General features: G+C 37.2%; 1 protein-coding gene across 7 annotated transcripts in view; it reads left to right on the top strand.

The window, feature by feature from the left end:
• Positions 1 to 22,446, top strand: part of ANKIB1 (ankyrin repeat and IBR domain containing 1) — a 153,697-nt gene extending 131,251 nt beyond the window's left edge. The window contains exons 12-22 of one of the 7 annotated variants that reach the window (XR_007146392.1): positions 499 to 633; positions 1,580 to 1,666; positions 1,753 to 1,819; positions 4,186 to 4,331; positions 5,429 to 5,607; positions 6,421 to 6,472; positions 10,523 to 10,637; positions 12,490 to 12,623; positions 12,965 to 15,485; positions 17,352 to 17,353; positions 22,433 to 22,446. Coding sequence is in view for 2 of the 7 variants with exons in the window: in XM_047830686.1 (XP_047686642.1) it covers positions 499 to 633; positions 1,580 to 1,666; positions 1,753 to 1,819; positions 4,186 to 4,331; positions 5,429 to 5,607; positions 6,421 to 6,472; positions 10,523 to 10,637; positions 12,490 to 12,623; positions 12,965 to 13,705 (1,656 nt within the window). In the remaining 5 variants the exon portion in view is untranslated. The other 6 variants (XR_007146393.1, XR_007146394.1, XR_007146398.1 and 3 more) reach the window with 6 other exon arrangements.
• The last annotated feature ends 736 nt before the right edge of the window (positions 22,447 to 23,182 follow it).

A 23,182-nucleotide genomic window follows, 5' to 3' on the forward strand; every position in this document is an offset into this window, starting at 1 on the left:
ATATATTTTTTTAATTTTTTAAAATCTTTATTTTTGAGAGAGAGAGCACGCACAAGCAGGGGAGGGTGAGAGAGAGAAGGAGACACAGAATCCGAAGCAGGCTCCAGGCTCTGATCTGTCAGCACAGAACCCGACGTGGGGCTCGAACTCATGAAAGCGAGTTCATGACCTGAGCCAAAGTCAGACACTTAACCTACTGACCCACCCAGGCACCCCTCCTATTGTTATTTTTAAAGATTCCTTGATACTACTTCATAATATTATGATTTACTTTTTCATTTATCCTCATCAACAGTAATTTTGAACTACCCCCACATCTTTCATAGTGCAGATGAGGTTCCCAGAGGACACATTGAAAAAGATGGCATGTCTTTATGAAGATTTATTCCTGGTCACAGAGGCAGAATTGTTTAATCTCTACAAAGTGGTTGACTAGAAATCAGAAACAATTTGCATCTTAACACAGGTTGATGTTTGCATATATGTTTTCTTTTGAAGTGCAAGTATGACTTTTGCTGGATTTGCCTAGAAGAATGGAAAAAACATAGTTCTTCCACAGGAGGTTATTACAGATGTACTCGCTATGAAGTCATTCAACATGTGGAGGAGCAATCCAAGGAAATGACTGTGGAGGTAAACAACTGTTTAAATTAAGGCCTCTGGCTAAGCCACTTAATACCATTGCAAGTATTTTGCATTTCTTCTTTTCCTATCTTTGTTATAATGAGGCCTTTATAGTAGCCTTTAATTTAAACACAATAGGTCTATCAACTTGAGAGCTTTTTTTTTTAATATTCCTTTTTTTTTTTTATATTGGTAGAGATAAGTCTCAGATATCCCTGTCTCTGTAATGACTTAACAGTTTTAGCATAATGTCAACAATACAGTATTATGTTATAGCATATAATAAATCTCTTTGCTTGGCTGCCATAACAAAATACCATAAAGTGAGTGGCTTAAATAACAGAAAGGTATTTCTCACAGTTCTGGAGCCTAGATCAAGATTCCTGCCAATTCGATTTCTGGTAGTTGACTCTCTTCCTGGCTTGCAGAGGGCTGGCTCTCTTTCTGCTATGTCCTCACGTGGTATGGAGAGAGAGAAACCTCTGGTGTCTCTTTCTTTTCTTATTAGAGCACTAATTCTACTGGATTAAAGCCCCACCCTAATGATCACCTCATACATAGGCCCTGTCTTCAAATCCAGTCAGTCACATTGGGGGTTAAGGCTTCAACATGAATTTTGGGGGGGAGACAATTCAGCCCATAGCAACAAGCAACGTAGTAAAACATCGAAGATCTGATAAATGAAGGTCTCGAGAGGCATCTTTGCCTTACATTCTGGGATCATAGATTCAATGGTTTATCACAGAGAATACAAATGCAAGACTTTGTTCTGGTAGCCTTAAAAATGTACTGTTTGTTTTTTTTTTTCTCTCAATAAAATAATCAGCAAATCGGTATGCACAATTACCTATTACTAATAAAAATTTTAAGTGACAAAAGTGACAAATTTAAGTGACAAAATCTTAATAGCTAGTATTTTATTTATAAAAGTCATTTATGGACTTTTGTTTCCTAGGCTGAGAAAAAACACAAACGATTTCAGGAACTTGACAGATTTATGCACTATTATACAAGATTTAAAAACCATGAGCATAGCTATCAGGTATGTCCCAAATCATTTCAAATGCTCTGAATTATACTGTTGTAAATAAATAAAATTATATAAATTATGTATTTCTATTCCTTTAGTTAGAACAACGCCTTCTTAAAACAGCCAAAGAAAAGATGGAGCAATTGAGTAGAGCTCTCAAAGAAAGTAAGTTATAAGTGGTATGTGTGATAATTAATATAAAATAGCCTTTTCCATGCTTAAGTCACTTAATTGGTAGGACGTTAAGGCCCTTCAAGGAAAACATGATCTCCATTAGCTCATTCTGGTACTGCTTAGAGTTCTCTGAAGCCCAGAGTGCATCTCAGCAGCTGAGTCCCCTGTAATTAGATTTCATACCCAGACTACCTCATATGCTTCTCTTAATGTAGTCTGTGCTATTAGCAGATAAACATACATCATAGTTTTGCTTCCTCTGCGCCACTGCTAATGTTCTACAATATCAGAAACAGTGGATGGGCCCTAAAAGGGCCTAAAAAGCATCCCCGATATAGTCAAAAGAGCAAGATTCACATGCCCCCCCCCCCCAACTGTAGTGTGACTGAAGTCCCAAAGTTTCTTGAGAAAATTTAGCAGAGTGCCTAATGGGATGGAAGTCAAGTACAATTTTGGGAGAAATCATCTCACTGATAAATAATGCACATCGGAGTCTAAAAGCAAAGACGTGATAGGGCTGACTTACAGATCCTAAGATGGAAATCCAAAAAAATTCCTAAATTGGATTAAGAATTGTTTGCATCATTAAAATATAATATCTCACAATGACCACACAGAGCATAGGTTCTACCATATTTGTTTTAAAAAGTCACATTTTTAAAATAATCATAACTTATATATAAAAGGTTTTCAGCCTAAAAATGCAATTGTAATTGTATTTGCTCTAGTTTATAAAAAGCCCCTTTTCATGAGGGTAATTCCCTAATTAAGATAGTAAGCATAAATTAAATAAATTAGAGTAGGAGAAAAAGTATCAATAGCAGCTTTGTCTCCTTGTTAATTCCTAGTTTTTAGACTTTGGTAATGATGTAACTATATTGCCATTATCAAACTCTTGAGGTACTGTCCACAGTGAAAATTGAAAGGACAAAACCCTCACACATTCTACATTTCTTCAAACAAGGATTTTTGTCTCTTTCAGGCTGTCCCTAATACTTACAACAATGCCTGACACATAGCAAACATTTAGTAAATATCTGTAGGTGTGAATTACTGCTTATATTGAACCTTCTGGTGGTTCTAGACAACATAATAAGATACATTAAATGATGTAAGAATTGGAAAGGTTTAAGAAACAAACCTTCACATACTTCTCACACATGTCATAGTGGGGGATGGTGTTTGTTTTGTTTTTCCTTTTTTACATCTTAGTTCAGATCCCTCTTACAGGGTAGGTATTTTGGAATAGTCTGTATATATCAGTGTGTGTACGTACACATGTAATTTCTTTCCACGAGCATGAAGAATAATCTTATTTTCAAAAGTACTTATGAATCTAGATTCTACTGCTTAGTTTCCCTTTATTTGCAGTTAGAGGAGAAAGCTAGAATGTTATAATGATACTTGGAAAAGGAATAGTCTCAGTATTAAGGCAGTTTCATCTCCTGTTTTCCTCAGTCTTCCTCCCTTTCTTTCTCTCCTTGATATATTTTATTTACTAGCATTAGTTTTCTAGTTGTCCCTCCATAATATCTTTTTCTTACAATGTTTTTTTTGCAGAAGCATAATCATAATTAGGCTATTTTTTTTTTCCTAGCAAACAACTTACCAGGGCATTTAATTCCTTTTTTTTTTTTTTTTTTTAGTTTATTTGTATTAGTAATCTGTACACCTAATGTGGGGTTCAAACTCATGACCCCAAGATCAAGAGTCTTATGCTGTTCGGATTGAGCCAGCCAGACACCACCCGCCTTTGTTTTTAACTCTTTTTTAATTTTTTAATGTTTTATTTATTTCTGAGAGAGACAGAGACAGAGTATGAGCGGGAGAGGGGCAAAGAGAGAGAGAGACACAGAACCCAAATCAGGTTCCAGGCTCTGAGTTGTCTGCACAGAGCCCAACACAGGGCTCGAACTCGTGAACTGTGAGATCATGACCTGAACAGAAGTCGGACGCTGAACTGACTTAACCACCCAGGTGCCCCTATCTCTTAATCGGCAAAGTTTCAGTAAAGATAACCTGAAAAACATAGTGAAGAGCAGTTGACCTAAAGCTAGATTTGTTTAACCAACAGGGTAAGAACAGAATCCAGACTTGGTGTACACATTCCTTCATGATTGCCATTAGTGCTCCTAAGTAGCTGCAGTGTGTGCTTCATTTATAAATGTATATAAGCCACACATGAATGTTTTGTGTAGGTTTTTAGTCGTCCAAATTATTATTATCATACAGCTACTTCAGTTTCTTCCCAGAGATCCTTTGTTGTGAGTGTTTTTTTAAGAAAACTCAGTCATTTAATAGTATAACAGCATATTTGCAAAACAGTTTTTTTTCACTGTGCCTGATTTACTTTATAGCTGAAGGAGGCTGTCCAGATACCACTTTCATTGAAGATGCAGTTCATGTGCTCTTAAAAACTCGACGCATTCTCAAGTGTTCTTATCCATATGGATTTTTCTTAGAACCTAAAAGCACAAAGAAAGAAATTTTTGAACTCATGCAAGTAAGATATCTTTTTAAAATTAAATTTAAATGCAGTTATTATAAAAAAAAACAGATTTTGTCCTTTTTCAACCACATAACTAAGTTTTATCTTATTTGGGTGTGACCAGTAAACAATTTTGTTTTCATTTTTAGAATGGTTTTTAAATAAAGGAAAAGTTAACCAGTAATAAACTGAAATTTTTTTATATTTAAATTTGCCACTGTAAGATCTGAGTCAATTCTGAGCTATTGACTGAGCAAACATTTCCTACCACATTTATTTGTTTGTTTTACACTGGCTGATGTTGAAATATGGCCTAATTCTGATTATGTAATTAGAAATTGTATCTTCAAAGATGAAACCATATTACATACTAGATGGGAAAGTTGCTATTTACCAGTTTATATTAAATCGGTTTATATTTATATTAAATTAAATAATTTAAAATAATAAATAAATCAGTTTATATTTATATTAAATTGGACTAAAAAGTCCAATTGAAAAAGTTACAGCATTTAAAAACAAAAACACCTAAGCCAAGTGACATCACTGTGGCTAACCAACTTCATTGTACATTCTTTTTTTTTAATCCACCACACTTTCTTCTCTTGCTACAATTTTCATGTCACCCCTTTGAACTGCTCTCTACTAACGTATATCCTACATTTCTTTTAAAAGCTTAATATTAATTTTCTCCATGAAGCCTTTCAGACCTAACCCCAGATCACAGGGGTCTTGCCTTGCCTCAGATTCCTTCAGCATTTACATTTGGTCTACATCTACACTACGCAGTCATGTGTTTGCATGTGTAGTGCCTTGAAATTTACTCTTTTTTTTTCACATAGACAAATGATAAATTTCCTGTAGACAGCTGGTATACTATGTCTTTGTAATCCATACCATTTCTACATTGTTATAAATGTCTATCAAATGAGTGCTATTTTTGTGAAATTTGTAAAAAAGAAGTATGTGTCAAATAGGAAGTTATTTTATAATTTGGATTAATTTCTGACTTCAAAAGAGTTAGATTTAACTGAGAAACCAGATAGACCATGGATTTGCAATTGACTAATGTACTTGGCCTATAATCCTTCTTTTTTCTCTCTTAACCATAGACAGACCTAGAAATGGTCACTGAAGACCTTGCCCAAAAAGTCAATAGGCCTTACCTTCGTACACCCCGCCACAAGATCATCAAGGCAGCATGCCTTGTACAGCAGAAGAGACAAGAATTCCTGGCATCTGTGGCTCGGGGAGTTGCTCCTGCAGACTCACCAGAAGCTCCAAGGCGCAGGTAAAAAAGTTGCACACTGTGGAAATTATCCTAGCCCCAGCCACAAATGCCACCAGGTTTATTTTTTATCTAACTAGGGTTTATATTCCTGGAAGTTACTTATACTTAAATATGGATAGCTGATAAAAGCATGTTAACTTCTTTTTGGTGATTTTCACCCACAGAGCTATTTCTGTTTTTTTTTCATTTTTTTGTCATTGTGTAGTTTCTTGGAATAAATTAGGATAATTTCACATTTCATTGAACTCATAATTCAGAGTATTCTAATGCATCACTTCAAATATGTAATGTATGTAGTGATATGATAGTCATAAACACCTTACAGTGTCAAAGGTGAAAGCCTTGCCAACTTATTATATTTATATTTTTATGTAAGAGCTTATAAAGAAATTAGAAATCTCATATTAATAATTTAAGTGATTCATATTCATCCGATAAAGAACAGCTGAGTTTTGGTTGTTTCAGATACTTACACTATTTCTGCCACTATAAATTAAAGCATGTTTTCTTATTCATAACAATTATACTCATTAGAAATTCCTTTGACCTATTTTTACATAAACACATAAAAATAGAAGGAATCATAAAATACTGTTATAACATGATGATTTTTATTTTTATACTATTTTACACAATTAGAATTTGAAAGAAATAATTGAAAGATAATTTTAATTATATTCAGTAGTTGGTGTACTTTGGTTAAGCAAGTTGCAAGCAGAGGAATTAAAAATAATGTTCAATGGGCAAGGGTCTGATTGTTCATACTTTGTAGTGCTGATAATAAATCAAATGGTATGTCCAATTTCTTTGTAGCTTTGCTGGTGGAACATGGGATTGGGAATATTTAGGATTTGCATCACCTGAGGTAATTGTTTTGCGGGGGTTTTGTTTCGTTTTTTAATTATATTTTTCCTTAGTGATATCTTGCTTGCATTTCCACCCTTATCTATTCTAAATCCTACTGAGATCGTTGGCAATGTTTTCTCTTTCTTATATAATAAAAATGCCTCAGCAGAGCCTGCATTTAGCCATTTGTGGTATTGGATTATCATCACATTGTTAAATGCATCCCCCTTTTTATTATTTGTAATTACTGAACAGTCACAATTAAGGCTAACATATAGCATATATTTTGGAGTGTATTTTCAAATTGGTTAATGAGTATAAATTTTATTTATTAGAAATGCATTTTTTGTCATAATCTTGTTTCAGTCTGAATCTATGAAAAACCTGCACAGTCTATTTTTTTAAGTTACTGCAGCAACCTGATTGAATTGATTTATAAATCAGTTTCTAAGGTGGAAACTTGACATTAATAATGTTTATGCAGAAAAAATGCTTTGCTTAATTGCTTTCTGCTCTTTAAGATTTTCACCCTCTTCTTGGTTTTTTTTGTCTTGATTTTTTTTGGTTTTTGTTTTGTTTTGTTTTTTTTTAGTTGTTATTGATAGATTTTAAGATACAAATAGTCTAGGGGGTGCCTGACTGGCTCAGTCACCAAGAACTTTATTAGTTCTTGGTCTCGGGGTCATGAGTTCAAGCCCTGCGTTGAGTGTAGATATTGCCTAAAAATAAAATCTTTAAAAGTAAATAAATAAAATGCAGTCTAAAATACTAACACTACAAGTAGCAATTCCCACAAATTAGAGTGAAAATCTTAATCACATTGCTATTTTCTGAGATTTAAATTGCCACTGTTCCTGTTGAGTCTGATTTTAAATGGTTTTAGCAGTTATCTCTACTTCTGTCTCTCCTTCCTTATTCTCTAAAACAGTATGCTATCTGGTGTTTATGTTACAATAACCTTTTAACTTAGTTCTTAGAAGGGAGCAGGACAAACAGTGAAACTTTATAATTTATAGCCCATTTGTTGTCTTCAACTGAAGGAGAATGAAATTATCTAGAAATGACTGTGGATTATTTAAAACAGATACTTTGTCTTTTCAGCTACTGAGGATACTTGCAATCACCTTGTGGCCTGTTGTATTGGTAGATATATCTAAGAAAATACTGACTTGAGAAAACAATTTGTGCTTTGAGCTCTGATATGGAAAATTTTTAATTCACTTAAATTGCATAAAGACTTTAATATATTACTGAAACTGTTATAAAATAAATTATGAACCTTTTTCTATGCTATGCTTATTATTCTATTACAACTTTGAGGATGTTATGGAAAATTTCTACCTAAAAGCATGAAAAACAAGCTTCAGTTATGAAAAAAAGAGTACTAAAGATTTCAGTATTTCAAGGTAGAAAACAATTTAGCTTTATTTGAGCAAAAATAAAACCTTTACCAGTGTACTCATAGTCATGTACACATCTCTTGTAGCTTCTATCTCTGACAGTAACTTTAGGAATCCTAAATATTTGTCCTTGAATATTGAGGACCTACTAATGTGACTGACACAGATTCATTTTGTAAAAAACAGGAAAGCTTGCTACCTCACATGTGAATATTTATGAATAAAATTATCGAGCTCTTGTTCTCCAGAGATTGAGAATTATGAAAGTATAAGTAACATTTCCTTCTTAAATTTATTTTTATGTGTTCATAAGTTTTATAAGAATTTTTTAACTACTTTTATTTTTCTTTAAAGTCTTTGACACATTGAAACACCAAGCTTTTATGTAAACCTTATTGCAAGTCTAAAGAATTACTCTACAGTGTGAAACTCTAAAATTCTGACTATCGAGTAACTGCCAAAATAATATCTTTAAAAATTAACTCTTTGCCTTCATATATACTTTGGAAAAAAAAAATTAGTGTTACCAAACTTCAATAGACTTTTAGGTTGAATTTATATTTTTTCAGTCAAGTTAATTCCATCTTTCTCCTTTTTTAATTAAATTGAGTCAGTGACAATCATAAGTATTTTGTACCACTTTAAAGGCAGTGGAGCCCAGAGGAAAGAGCATAGTGTTAAAGTCTGAGGGACACCTGAATTCAAGGTCTAGCTCTGGAACTTATTACACTTTAGGCTCCCCATTCTTCCTTAATTTCTCATCTGTAAAATATGGATGACAGCATCTACCCCATGGAAGTTCTAGAAGGATTAAAGCATCTCTTTAAGTCACTGATAAATTTGGTGCTCAATAAATTAGTGCTCAACAAAAACCTCCTAGCAGCTTTTTCTCCTATAAATCTTAAAATTTCTCAGTCTTGTCTGTAACCTTAACACTCTTCAACCTTTTGGAGTACCACAACTAAAGCTTTTTCATATGCTTACATAAAAATCTAGGAATTCTTAGAAATTTTCAGATAGGTTTAATTTTATGAGATCAGTTTTTTTAAGCCTATTGCATCATGAGAGAATGCTGTTGGGTTTACCATCAGAGTAATTATAACAAGTTTCTTTTATGGTTGTTTTTAAAAAAATTTTTTTCATGTTTTATTTATTTTTGAGAGAGAGGGACACACAGAATCTGAAGCAGGCTCCGGGCTCTGAGCTGACAGCACAGAGTCTGACACGGGGCTCCAACCCACGAACTGTGAGATCATGACCTGAGCCGAAGTCGATGCTTAACCGACTGAGCCACCCAGGCACCCCTCTTTTATGGTTGTTTTTAACCCAAATTTTAGTTTTCTTAAATTGGAAATATGTGTATTATGTGGTTAGTAATAGTAATAGTAACCAAACTAATAGTTTACTATTAATTCAGAATAACTTTTTGTACTGTATTCAAGTGTACAAAGGAAGCAAATTGTCCTTAAATATAAACCTTGAACTGAAATAAAATTTTCATGCCATCTTTGGCTAAGAAATGCAGTGTTCCTCAGAGGTCTAGTGAACCATGATGACACATAATAGTTATCCAGTTTGGGATCATGGGCCTCCAGCAAAGGAAGAACTCATACCACAGCTCAGCAGTAAATTTTAAAGAACCTAAATAATCCCTCTGAGAACCTGTAGGATCTTTCTTGGTTTCTAACCTGGTAGGATGCCTCCCATTTCATATTGGACTCCAACTGCTTGTTTACATAAATGGAGTTTAAATAAACTTAACCAGAGTAGTGTGGTGTGAAAGTATTATTTATGATGTAAAAACTTGTCTTTGTTTTTATTCTAGTACTTTCACAACATAAACATATTGAATATCCTAGGGTAACCAGGATGATCATAAACCTGAGTATATTTGTGTTTATCACTGAAAGATTCTATAATGATTCTCAAAATCAGCCTATCTGTGCTAGTGTCATGCACACTGACTGGCCTGTCTTCTAATCTCTTCCATCACTAAAACCTGGAAAAGTATGTGTATACCCAGGTAGTAGCAGGTGGTCCCAGGTTCTGCCTCCACCCATACCTTCATCCTTCCCATATGCTCTCTGCCTGTGTTGTAGATAGCCCCACATATTAACTAATATAGGAAGGAAGCCAACATCTTATTTTAAAGCTAATTTCACATTTTTCTTTTAATCATTTAACTTGTATGATATGTTGTAGTCCCAAGGAATACAAAATCTCATAGTCTGATAAGCAATTGGTAGTGTACACTCTTTTTTTTCCCCTTTCTGTTGCATATATCACAGTCACTTTTTAAAAACCAGACCTCCAAGAGCCTAGCTTATATTAATAAAAGCCTAACGTATATTAGCAAAATCGTTATGGTGTTAAACATTATGTAACAAGACCCAGGCATATGAAAAAGGCTCAGTTCTGCCCTGGCATTGGAGCTTGCAAGTATTCCCAATTTATCCAGGCAGTTGTAATGACTATTTAAAATTTTTCTTTTTCCATTTTACCTTTGTTTCCTTGGCATGGCAAAACCTGAAGTTTCTTTCGTTAATGCCAAGTGACTTTATATGTATATAAAATCACACATTTTTTTTTCCTGGAAAAAAAGTGTGTGTTTTATTTGCATTAAAAAAATTGCATGCTCTTCTGTATTTTATAACCTTTGGTTTATGCAGGAATATGCTGAATTTCAGTATCGGAGGAGGCACAGACAACAACGCCGTCGAGGAGATGTGCACAGTCTGCTCAGTAACCCTCCAGACCCTGATGAGCCAAGTGAAAGCACTTTAGGTAAGCTCTTAAGTTGGCTCGGTTTTTAGTCTTTTTAGTTCTCTTGAATTTATTCTTAAAACTGGCAAATTTAAATGTTTGTGAAATAGTTTGTAGTGTAGATATATAATCAATATGCAGATGCTTTGAATGTCACAGGATACATAAAACCAGAGAGGTTAAGAACATGGGCGGTGGAGTGGCGTCTGGGTGGCTCAGTTGGTTAAGCATCCGACTTTGGCTCAGATCATGATCTTACAACTCGTGGGTTTGTGTACCGCATTGGGCTCTGTACTGACAGCTCAGAGCCTGAAGCCTGTTTCAGATTCTGTGTCTCCCTCTCTCTTTGCCCCTCTCCCACTTGCACTTGCTCACTCACTGTCTCTTTCAAAAATAAATAAACATTAAAAAAAAAAAAAAAAACATGGGCTGTGGAGTTAGCTGGAACCTGCGTTCATGACCCCATCTCTATGTATCAGTGTAAGACTTCAGTCAAGTTGACTTAACCTCTCTAAGATTTAGTCTCCTCATTCTAAGAAGCAATAAAAACAGTGCCACATTGTGGGCTCATTGTGAGCATTAAATGAGATAATGTGTATAACACCCTTAATTAAGCACTAGTAACACCTAGAGAGCACTCAATAAATTGTACCTGTTGATCACTGTTACTGTGTTCATGGAATATTTTCCTCTTAGCTTCACTTCTCCCATTAACATTCTTTAAAAGAAAATTTCTGAAATAAATCATTTAAAATTTATTTTTTAATGTTTATTTTTGAGAGAGAGAGAGAGAGAGAGAAGGAGTATGTGAGCAGGGGCGGGGCAGGGAGAGAGAGGGAGACACAGAATCCGAGGCAGGCTCCAGGCTCTGAGCTGTCAGCACAGAGCCCTATGCAGGGCTTGAACTCATAAACTGTGAGATCATGACCTGAACCAAAGTCAGACACTTAACCGACTGAGCCACCCAGGCGCCTCTAGAAATCAATTATTTTGATTGTCAACTTTTAAATGTTAAATTCTTAATGGAAAATCTTCAAATTCTTATGTCAGCAGATCATATTTAATAAATCAGGATCAATGAACCTAAAGATTTGTTCTTCAGGCTATTGTAATTCCAAAATTCTTTAGTTTTAAGAACTTTGAAAACTAAAATACCTTTATTTGTTATTGCTTAAGAAAAAAAGAGTGGTGGTAGCACTTGCATTTATGAATAGAACCATATGTAATGCAAACAAAAACGTAAAGAGCAATCGTGTTTGAAGTGGTAATATTAGATATATTTTGATGAGACATATAGGGAGGAGAATCTCTGAAAGATTAAGTGAACATGTGAACACAGGTTTTCACCGGCACTGAAAGAGAAATTATTGACTGAAATAAAAAGATGTGTCGGGGTGCCAGGATGGCTCAGTCCACTGAGCATCTGACTTTTTTTTTTTTTTTTTAAAGCTTATTTATATATTTTGAGAGAGACAGCACATGGGCATGCACCTGGTAGGCGCAGAGAGGGGAAGACACAGAATCTGAAGCAGGCTGCACCCTGTCAGCACAGAGCCCACCACCATGGGGCTCAAACCCACAAATTGTGAGATCATGATCTGAGCAGAGATCAAGAGTTGGACATTGAATCTACTGAGCCACCCAGGCACCCCAAGCTTCCGACTCTTGATTTTGGCTCATGATCCCATGGTTGTGGGATTGAGCCCCGCATTGGGCTCTGCGCTGAGTGTGGAATCTGCTTAAGATTCTCCCTCTCTGTCCCTCTGCCCCTCTCCCCTGCTTGCTAACATAAAAATTAAAAAAATAAGTGCAAAAAACATGTGTGAAGTCTTGTATGACTGGATTGTCTCTGGTTCCACTTGCTTTGAAACAGACATCCCAGATGGTGGCAGTGGCCGCAGGCCGGGTGCCTCTGTGGTAAGTTCCGCATCTATGAGCGTGCTGCACAGCTCTTCCCTGCGTGACTACACCCCTGCCAGTCGCTCTGAAAATCAGGACTCTCTTCAGGTAGCCTTTGTGGGCAGCCTCATTGTTCCTGTTTTTGCTCTTTCTCTGTTTAGCCTGACTTCCTATTTTTACTTTATTGCTCTTTTTCTTCCTTTCATTAAAAATCTTTGTTTCAGAGATGTACTACAGGAAAAGATTCCTAAATGTCAGTTATCTTAAGGAATTTTTTTTCTCTTTAGCTAGCATGGACAAGGAAAAAATTAAGATTTGAGTAGATAAAGCAATAATTCTGTATAAATAGAGGTAGTATTTATCTGGTGAAAGAATAGTTGGTAAACTTCATTAGGTTAAATAATTTTTCCTTTTAAATTTTAAAGTGATTTAACTTTCTGTTGCCTCAGGCTCTGAGTTCCTTGGATGAAGATGATCCCAATATACTTCTTGCAATACAATTGTCATTGCAAGAATCCGGGCTGGCCATTGATGAGGAAAATAGAGACTTCCTCAATAATGAAGCATCCTTAGGAGCGATAGGCACCTCTTTACCTTCCAGACTAGACTCAGTCCCCAGGAACACAGATAGCCCTCGGGCTGCACTGAGCAGCTCTGAGCTGTTGGAACTTGGTGACAGCCTCATGAGATTAGGAGCAGAGAGTGACCCATTTTCAACTGACACTCTGAGTTCACACCCTCTCAGTGAGGCGAGAAGTGAATTCTATCCCTCATCCAGTGACCCTGACTCAGCTGGCCAGGATGCCAACATCAATGACAATCTTCTTGGCAACATCATGGCTTGGTTTCATGACATGAATCCTCAGAGTATCGCCCTGATTCCTCCAGCAGTTACAGAAATCAGTGCAGATCCCCAGCTCCCCTGTGTCAAAGATGAATCAGAAGGTAAGAGGGATGTGGAGCTGGTGCCACCAGAAGATTCAGTGTTTGAAGATGCCGTGGTCAGTGAAGGTAGAGGAACCCAAATAGAAGAAGAAAATCCTTTGGAAGAAAATATTCTGGCTGGGGAAGCAGCATCTCAAGCTGGCATTAGTAGTAATGAGGCAGCCAACAATGGGGATGGTTCAGATGCTTCAAGCCAAACACCTCAGACCTCAAGTGACTGGCTTGAACAAGTACATTTAGTGTGAACTGCACACCTCTGGGCTCTAAACGAATCACAGGTACAGATGGTATTCTAGTGGAGTATGCTTTGTAGAGACTTGATCCACTTAATTCCAACTCAATTATAAACCACTGACATTAGTATTGAATACGAAGGAGTTCCCTTGAATGGTAGCTTCATTTCTGATTATTACCTTAGAGGGAATTTCTTTTGTATTTAATTGGATAGCTTTTCCCCTTTGTGCTGACAAAAAAGAAGAGTAAGAGAAACACAAATGGAATAAATAGGCTAGATTCCACATTGTGAGAAAATGCAGTCCTCTGTTTAGCCTAAAGTCAGCGATACTTAAATTGAATGTTTAAATTAAAGGCTTACTCCCTAATCCTTGGGTGGTTTTTTCCTGTTTTAAAGAAAAAAGTTTTCTTCATTTTAGAAGTTATTTTGGACAGATCTAATAACATGTTGTTCCTCAATCTCTTTGTGCTCTTCTATAACTTTATTCCTTTTTGTCTGAGCGGTGTGAATTGAGGTATCCAAGGCATCTCTTTAGTGCTACGTCTACCACAGTGTAGTTTTAATAGTCACATGAATCAAAGATTTCTTTTCATGTCTATTTCCAGTCCACTTGTGCCAAACTGACTCGTGCACTAACAAGGCGTTTAGGTGTGCAGTGTCCTAGAGGGCTCCAGAGTAGTCTCAGCCTTCTCGGGAGTTAAAGGTGCCACTTGGTACCGGAATATAATGGGCTTTTGTTGCCATGGAGACTGCATTTAAATAAATGTAGCCTGTAGCTTAAGTTAACTAAACCTAATGCTGCTGTTAAAAACAGTTTATTTTAATATTAAAATACAGTTGATTAGCAACAGCGGTGCTGTATTTTAAGAGACACTTTATTGGAAGTGCAATCATAGTTCTTTGTTTTCACACTTTTACAGTGCATTCTAATTACTAATGGGTGCAATTACTTTTAATGGTGTTTTATAAAATAGAAAAAAAGTGGAGTTTCATGAGTTATAGTAAATCCCACAATTATTAAAAAATTTCAATAAAACATCCTGCGCAACATGTTACCGTGCCTTTGCCTAACTAAATGGATAGTTGCCAGTTAAATAAGTGAGTAATTGAAATTTCAGTGTCTCTTCTGAAGTAACTATGCTATGAATTGCAAAGACCTCCATAAAACCACCCATGGCCTTGCCTTTACAGTAAATATAACTACTAAATGTTCAATCGGTTTGTTTGCCTAAATAGCAAATGCTGACATGTGTTTGTTCTATTGCACAATACTCATTTGCTGTGTGATTACTGTTTAGTGTTGAAAAAAAATCAACTTCCTAGTTATCAGTGTCTTACTGTGAAGAAAATACTGGTCTTAGTTGTAATTAAGATACAGTGATACAGTGTGTAATTAAAACTAGAGTAAACTTGGAATGGCTGTTTTACTTACATATTATCAAAACTAGCGTAACATAAACAAAATAGATATGCAACACTCCATTTAATGTTTTGCCAGATTCTTACCAGAAATCTACAGATACCAAAATTTCAGTACTGAGTTTGTACAGGCAAGTCCTGGGCTGGGTAAAAGGTTAACATTAGTATGGATATACATGTGAGTTGTGATTACGGTTTTTATTTTTTTTTTCCTCCAAAACCTGTTTCTGAAACTCTTGTACTTGGAATTCATATGGCTAGGACACTCTATTAGAGTACTTAATATTCCCCGGGTTCCCTTAGAATAAACTGTGTGTGAATCGCTCCTAGGCCATGGATATCAAAGGTCCACATTAGCTTTTATTTCCCCGGTCTTCAGAAACAGTGATATCAATCCCCAGTAAATTAGTTGGGGAAAATATTGACTTTGTCTACAGTGTATTACTGTATATTCAACTGAAACAGTCCATTAAAGGATTTTTTTACAAATTTATTTTGGATTAAAAATATCAACACCAATCAGTTTTTAGACCGAGTTGTAACTTTTCAATAGAAAGAGTCTTTGTATCACATTGAGGCGTCTTGCGAAGCTGCAATAAGGTGAGAAAGAGTGCTCTGTGTGAAGATAGTGTATGTGATGGGTTCTGGTTCCTTGCGCCTTGTGCAGTACCCTTTGTTTCTGTGCTATCTCCTGAGCATGAAAAATGATCATTATTCAATTTGTATTTCCTTGGTACATATTTTAAAAACAACACAGTCATTGACTTTACAGTTCAGAAATAAAGTTTGGCAAAGCCTATTTTGTAAACAAGTTAATTTTATAATGTAAAAAAAAAAAATTACTCTAACCTTGACTTGTTATTTGCACTTTCATAGTCTATACTTGATACATTCCCACTTTATATACAGTAGGATTCTACAAACGTGTAGATGTTTGGCCAAATGAATGCTGTTAATATGTAAAATTCTTTGATTAAACATTTATTACTTAAACTACTTCACTTTTGTCTCATTACATTATAGACTTTGTTTTAACCAAGTCAGGAAGCTGATTTTCTTCAAATGAAATTCTCTCCAAAAAAATGGGATTAATTTGGTTCTTACATGTAACTAATTAGTGCATAATATTTTTTACACTAGCCCACTATTTTATACCCCAAAGATAAACTCTGAAACACTGCATGACAATGTGTTAAAACATTGTGACTTCAGTGCTTTTATTTTCATCACTTTCAGGAGAAAAGTGTTAGGATTTTTCCTTGAAATCTCTAATAGAAACACACAGGAAAAGATAGAATTTTAAGGTGTTTTGTGAAACTGCTTAGGACAGGAAAAAGAGTTTATGCCAAATGAATAGAAACACCATCATTGTATTATTCTATCTCCTCTAAGTTACCAAAACAGCCCTTTGCATCTGAACTTCAGGCTTTGTGGGGTCTGCCAGGGATAACTACTTAGTCATGTATTTATGTTTTTCATCGTGTGACTCTGAAGCTTAATCACTAATGTCCATCTACTGAATGATTCTTCAGATGTTGTTTATTGCAGCCACCGATCTCATTTTCTCCTTTTAGTTCTCAAATGTTGTTGCTTATTACCTGTCATGAATTAAAAGCTGAGACTTAACTGAAGTTCGCTTTGTAATTTTAAAACAGTTACAGTTAGTATATCTCTGAAGAGTAAAATCTTGGAATCTAAATAACAAATTTTGGGAGTCTTTTTAAGGCTGAAATAAAAACTCTAAGAAAAAAAATTGTCACATGCTCTACACTTGGGCTGAGTTATATTATGTCAGCCTTGGACCATCAGCATAATTATTGGGTCTTCTCCTTAGCAACGGTATATTACTGCCTTGTCAGTCATCACCCTCTCACCAGAATAGATTTCTTTCTAGAAAAATGCAAGTGGCCGTTTCCAGACTATTATGTGACTGTCCTTATTTTAGAAACTGGCAGTAGTCCTAATTCTTAAAGAGAGATGGACCAGAAAAGTTTTCTTTAGCTCTATGTCCCACTTAGGACTGACAGGTGGCTGACATACTGAGTGGTGGGCACACTTTTAAAGGACTTATCCTTCTTCAGTTTTTGAAACTATAATTTGAAAACATTCTTGATTAGGCTACACATCATTTTGTAGCCAGCTATTGCCCAAGGGCCTAGCCTGCACAGGGCGTCCACTTACAGAGAGGATGAAAGAGAAATACACGAAAGAACAAACAAAACACAATATTGGAAAAGCTGTCAGACAAGACTGTCCAGTTCTGTTGCACCTCTTCTGCACCTACACACTTTGCTGGGTGGGCCAAGACCACAGGGCTGACAACAGTTTTGCCTGGGTATTTCTCAGGATGTATGTAGTTAGTAACCTTGAGGACAGGGAGCAGGCCTGCTGTAAAAGTGGATTCCTCACCCTGTGTTTCTCAATTGCATGCTTGACATCTCTCCGGGCCCAGTGCATTGCCCGTGTGGATCTAGGGACAATGGGAACTGCAACAAACATGCTAATGTTCATTCTGCAGGCTGTGTTAAGAATGCTAAATAAAATCCTTGACCTCTGACCCAGGAGTCTTGTGTCTTCTGTCAGCAGCCATGATACTGTGACTGGTTCTTACTGATAGGGTAAAATCAAATCCCAGACCTGGCAATTTTGGCTATGGGGATGGAATGCTGACAGAAACATGATTTTTCTGGAAGAGGAACCATGGGCCAGATTTGGGAATCTAAGACTCACCAGAATCTACCTGGTAGTGAATGCTCTCACCCAGGTGACGGGGGGTGAGGGAGAAAGGCTTCCCTCTGTCCTACTTACTACTGAACAGAAGTTAACCTAATGTTTAAAGACTTAACCATAAAAGCTAGGATTAAACAAGCTGCCCAAATGGTACCTTGATGGCTGGTGATTCCTGCAGGCAGGCAGAGGAAGGAACATTTTCATGACAAGCAATCAGCAATTCCTGTGACCCTATCTGAAAGGTTATATTGCTGTAGTTCCTGAGTCAAGGAGCCCCCAAACATAAAATAAATGCTGTCAGCAATAAGAAATTTGCTTTTTGATTGAGAGCTTTAGGTAGACCAAAAACTTTAAAGGTTCGTTTGGTTGGGCTGCAAGCAGTCATGACACTGTTCAACTGCAAAAGTGTATGCAAAGCCTTGCCTGAGAGTGTAGAGCAGGCGGCCCTCACAATGTGGGTAAAACACATTGTGGCACGTGGAAAAGAAAGGAGCCTCTGGGCCCTGGTTCTCTCTGTATGCTGACAGGCATCACCACTGCCATGGGAGAGCTAGTTGGAGCACTGACCCTGGAGTGAGGGGCTAAAGGAGAAAAAAGCCAACAGTTCAGTTTCTTCCCCACAGGTTAGCCTCTCCCACCTCCTCAGGTTTCCCACTCTCTTGGTAGGGGGATAGCAGGATCCTGCACCCATATGCCACCTGCTATAGCTCCCAACTCACACATATTTTACACTGTTTGCACAAGCTCCACAGCAGAGAAGGGAGGACTTCCCTTATGAGTGGGGCCTTATGGGTGATTCAGTGTAATGTTGCAGGTTCCAAATCCAAATGTGGAGTTGATGGGTTAATGCTTACGATTACCTGTCTCATAATTGTCACTGGGATTTCTCCCATTCGAGGACTGCCATACCCAGAGAAGTAACAGTGGGGCATGTAAATTGCTCCCTGGTTAGCCCAGCTGTCTCCTCTCCAGTGGTCCAACAGAAACAATAAAAGAAACCCCAGCAGGAGAAAGGAAGATCACTCCTGTGAAAGTATGCAGACCATTTCCCAGCACAACATTGCCACCTGCCTGATGCAGCCACTAAGTACAACCATTTTAAAGAAATTCACCTATCAACCTGCTGCTAGGCCCTAGTTGAAACTGAATGCCTGACCCATGGAGGCCTTGTGACTCATTGGGATGACCTCTCCAATTTGAAGTGAGTTAGCTGGAATTAGAAAATTAACACAGGCCAAACAGGCCCTGCAAGTCAAATAGAAATTATGTTAGAAGAGGTATAATTGAGAGTACAGCTAGCTTGGAAGTAAGGAAGTAACCAAGTAACCAAGGAAGTAAATATCTCAATTTTACATGAATAAATTAGTAGGTACCCCTTCAGGAAATACTTTGATATATTACTTCAACCTGAAAAAAAGGCAATGGCTTAGTGGGGGGGTCTCAGTACACAGTAAGGCCTGCACTTGGTTCAATTGCTCGGCAGAAACTCGTACCAAATCCCAGGAAATAGTGCTTTAAGCTATAGATGATATATTCGAAAACTTATACACAAAGTCAAAAATAGCTAAAAACTATTACTTAGAAGTGGCACGCATCCCTTCCAACATCAAAACTATAATACTCAGGGACAGGAGCAAAGATGGTGGAACAGCATGGAAGTTTTCTTTGCATCTCGCGTCCATGAAATACAGCCAGATCAACACTAAACCATCCTGCACACCTAGAAAACTGATCTGAGGATTAACACAACAATCTGCACAACCTGAACCACAGAACTCAGCAGGTACGTGGTGCAGAGAGGTGAACTGGGGGAGGGAGAAGCCGCAGAGGGCAGGGAGCTGTTTTTGCATGTGGAGACAGGACAGAGACAGGAAAACTACTCCCCCCCCCCCCCCCCCCAAAAAGCAGCTGGAGAGAAAGTGGTAAAGTGGAGAAGCCAGAGACAAAGGACGGGTACACGATTGCGGATCAGGGAGAGCAGAGAGTTCCAATTCTAGAGACTGGATACCTGTGTGAGGCCATTGTCACCCCTCCCGCGCATGCGCATACACACCTACAAGCGCCACAACAATATACCCCAGCAAGCTAAGCAGTGCCATCTAGTGGGGAACGGAGCTGTTGCACTAACCCCACCCAACTGGGCCAACCACACTCTTCAGGAACACCACAAATCTCTCTGCCTGCTTACTTTACGGACTATGAAGTGCTTCACAGTTTGACTTCTAGGGGAAAATGATGTAATGTCAATCGTATTTCAGTCTGTTTGCTGGCCCATCTATTCAATTTTCTTTATTTTCTTTTCTGTTTCTTTTCTTTTTCTTCAATACAGAAAGGGAAAAAAATTATTTTCATTTTCAATCCTTATTAAAATATTTTTTCTACTATATTTTTTGGGTTTTTGTACATTTTTCAAATTTTATTTTACTTCCATCATTTCATTTTATTTCATTGTATTCATTTTCTCAAAATTTCAAACGTTTTCCTCCCTCCCCCCTCCTTTTCTCTATCTTTCAACCTCCTTTCAATAACCAGACCAAAACACACCAATGATCTAGCATCATTTATTTGATATGTGTGTGCATGTGCGTGTGTGTGTGTGTGTCATTTCTTATTTTTTAATTTCACTGTTTTTTTTTACCTTATTAATTCCTTTTCTTCCTTCAAAATGACAAAACAAAGGAATTCACCCCAAAAGTAGGAGCAGGAAGAAACAACAGCCAGGGACTTACTCAACACAGATACAAGCAAGAAGTCTGAACCAGAATTTACAATCACAATAATAAGAATACCAGCTGGGGTCAAAAATAGATTAGAATCCCTTTCCGTGGAGATAAAAGAAGGAAAAGCTAGTCAGGATGAAATAAAAAATGCCATAACTGAGCTGAAATCTCGAGTGGATGCCACGGCAGCAAGGATGGATGAAGCAGAACAGCGCATCAGTGATACAGAGGACAAACTTATGGAGAATAATGAAGCAGAAAAAAAGAGGGAGACTAAGGCAAAAGCGCATGATTTAAGTATTAGAGATCAGTGACTCATTAAATAGGAACAACATCAGAATCATAGGGGGTCCCAGAAGATGAAGAGAGAGAAAGAGGGGTAGAAGGGTTACATGAGCAAATCACAGCAGAAAACTTCCCTAACCTGGGGAAAGACACAGACACAAAATCCAGGAAGCCCAGAGGACTCCTGTAAGATTCAACAAACACCAACCATCAGCAAGGCATATCATAGTCAAATTCACAAAATACTCAAGCAAGGAAAGGATCATGAAAGCAGCAAGGGGGAAAAAAGTCCTTAACCTACAAGGGAAGACAGATCAGGTAGGTCTGCAGCAGACCTAGCCACAGAAACTTGGCAGGCCAGAAAGGAGTGGCAGGATATATATTCAATGTGCTGAATCTGAAAAATATGCAGCCAAGAATTCTTTATCCAGCAAGGCTGTCATTCAAAATGGAGGGCGAGATTAAAAGTTTCCCACACAAATATTAGAGGATCTTGGGACCACTAAATCAGCCCTGCAAGAAATTTTTAGGGGGAGTTTCTGAGGGGATAAAAGTCGAAGAGAAAAGAGAGAGAGAGAGAGACCAAAAACTACAAAGGTCCTAGAAAGGACCAGAGAACACCACCAGACACTCCAACTCTACAAGAAACATAATGGCAATAAATTCATATCTTTCAGTACTCACTCTAAACGTCAAAGGACTAAATGCTCCAATCAAAAGACATAGGGTAACAGAATGGATAAGAAAACGAGATCCATCTATATGTGCTGTTTACAAGAGACCCACTTTAGACCTAACGACACCTTCAGACTGAAAGTAAGGGGATGGAGAACCCTCTATCATGCTAACGGTCACCAAAAGAAAGCTAGAGTAGCCATACTTATATCAGACAATCTAGACTTTAAAATAAAGACTGTAACAAGAGATGAAAAAGGGCATTATATCATAATTAAGGGGTCTACCCACCAAGAAGACCTGACAATTGTAAACATGTATGCTCCAAATGTGAAAGCACCCAAATAGATAAATCAATTAGCCACAAACATAAAGAAACTCATTGATAACAATACCATAATAGTAGGGGACTTCAACACCCCACTGACAACAATGGACAGATCATCTAAACACAAACTCAACAAGGAAACAATGGCTTTGAATGACACCCTGGACCCGATGGACTTAACAGAGATAGTCAAAACATTGCATCCTAAAGCAGTGGAATATACATTCTTCTTCAGTGCACATGGAACGTTCTCCAGAATACATCACATACTGGGACACAAATCAGCCCTCAACAAGTACAAAAAAGTCGAGATCATACCATGCATATTTTCAGACCACAACACCATGAAACTCGTAATCAACAACAAGAAAAAACTTGGAAAGATAACAAATACTTGGAGACGAAAGAACATCCTACTGAAGAATGAGTGGGCTAAGCAAGAAGTTAAAGGGTAAATTAAAAAGTACATGGAAGCCAATGATAATGATAACACCACAGCCCACAACCTCCAGGACACAGCAAAGGGGGTCATAGGAGGGAAGTATATAGCAATCCAGGCCTTCCTAAAGAGGTAAGGAAGGTCTCTGATACACAGCCTAACCTTACACCTTAAGGAGCTGGAAAAAGAACAGCAAGATAAAACCCCAAACCAGCAGAAGACAGGAAATAGTAAAGATTAGGGCAGAAATCCATGCTATCGAACCCAAAAAAACCCAGTAGAACAGATCAATGAAACCAGAAGCTGGTTCTTTGACAGAATTAACAAAATTGATAAACCCCTGGCCGGTCTGATCAAACGGAAAAAGGAAAGGACCCAAACAAATAAAATCAAGAATGAAAGATGAGAGATCACCTCCAACACAGCAGAAATAAAAACAATAATAAGAGAATATTATGAGCAATTATATGCCAATAAAATGGGCAACCTGGAAGAAATGGACAAATTCCTAGAAACATATAAACTACCAAAACTGAAACAGGAAGAAGTAGAAAATTTTAACAGGCCCATAACTAGTAAGGAAATCGAATTAGTAATCAAAAGCCTGCCAAAAACCAAGAGTCCAGGGCCAGATGGCTCTCCGGGGGAATTCTACCAAACATTTAAGCAAGAGTTAACACCTATTCTCTTGAAGCTGTTCCCAAAAATAGAAATGGAAGGAAAACTTCTAAACTCTTTCTATGAAGCCAGCATTACCTTGATTCCAAAACCAGACAAAAACCCCACTAAGAAGAACTCTAGGCCGATTTCCCTGATGAACATGGAGGCAAAAAGTCCTCAACAAGGTATTAGTGAACCGGATCCAACAATACATTAAAAAAATTATTCACC

Source organism: Prionailurus viverrinus, chromosome A2, assembly GCF_022837055.1.
Source record: "Prionailurus viverrinus isolate Anna chromosome A2, UM_Priviv_1.0, whole genome shotgun sequence".
Classification (NCBI taxonomy): Eukaryota; Metazoa; Chordata; class Mammalia; order Carnivora; family Felidae; genus Prionailurus; species Prionailurus viverrinus.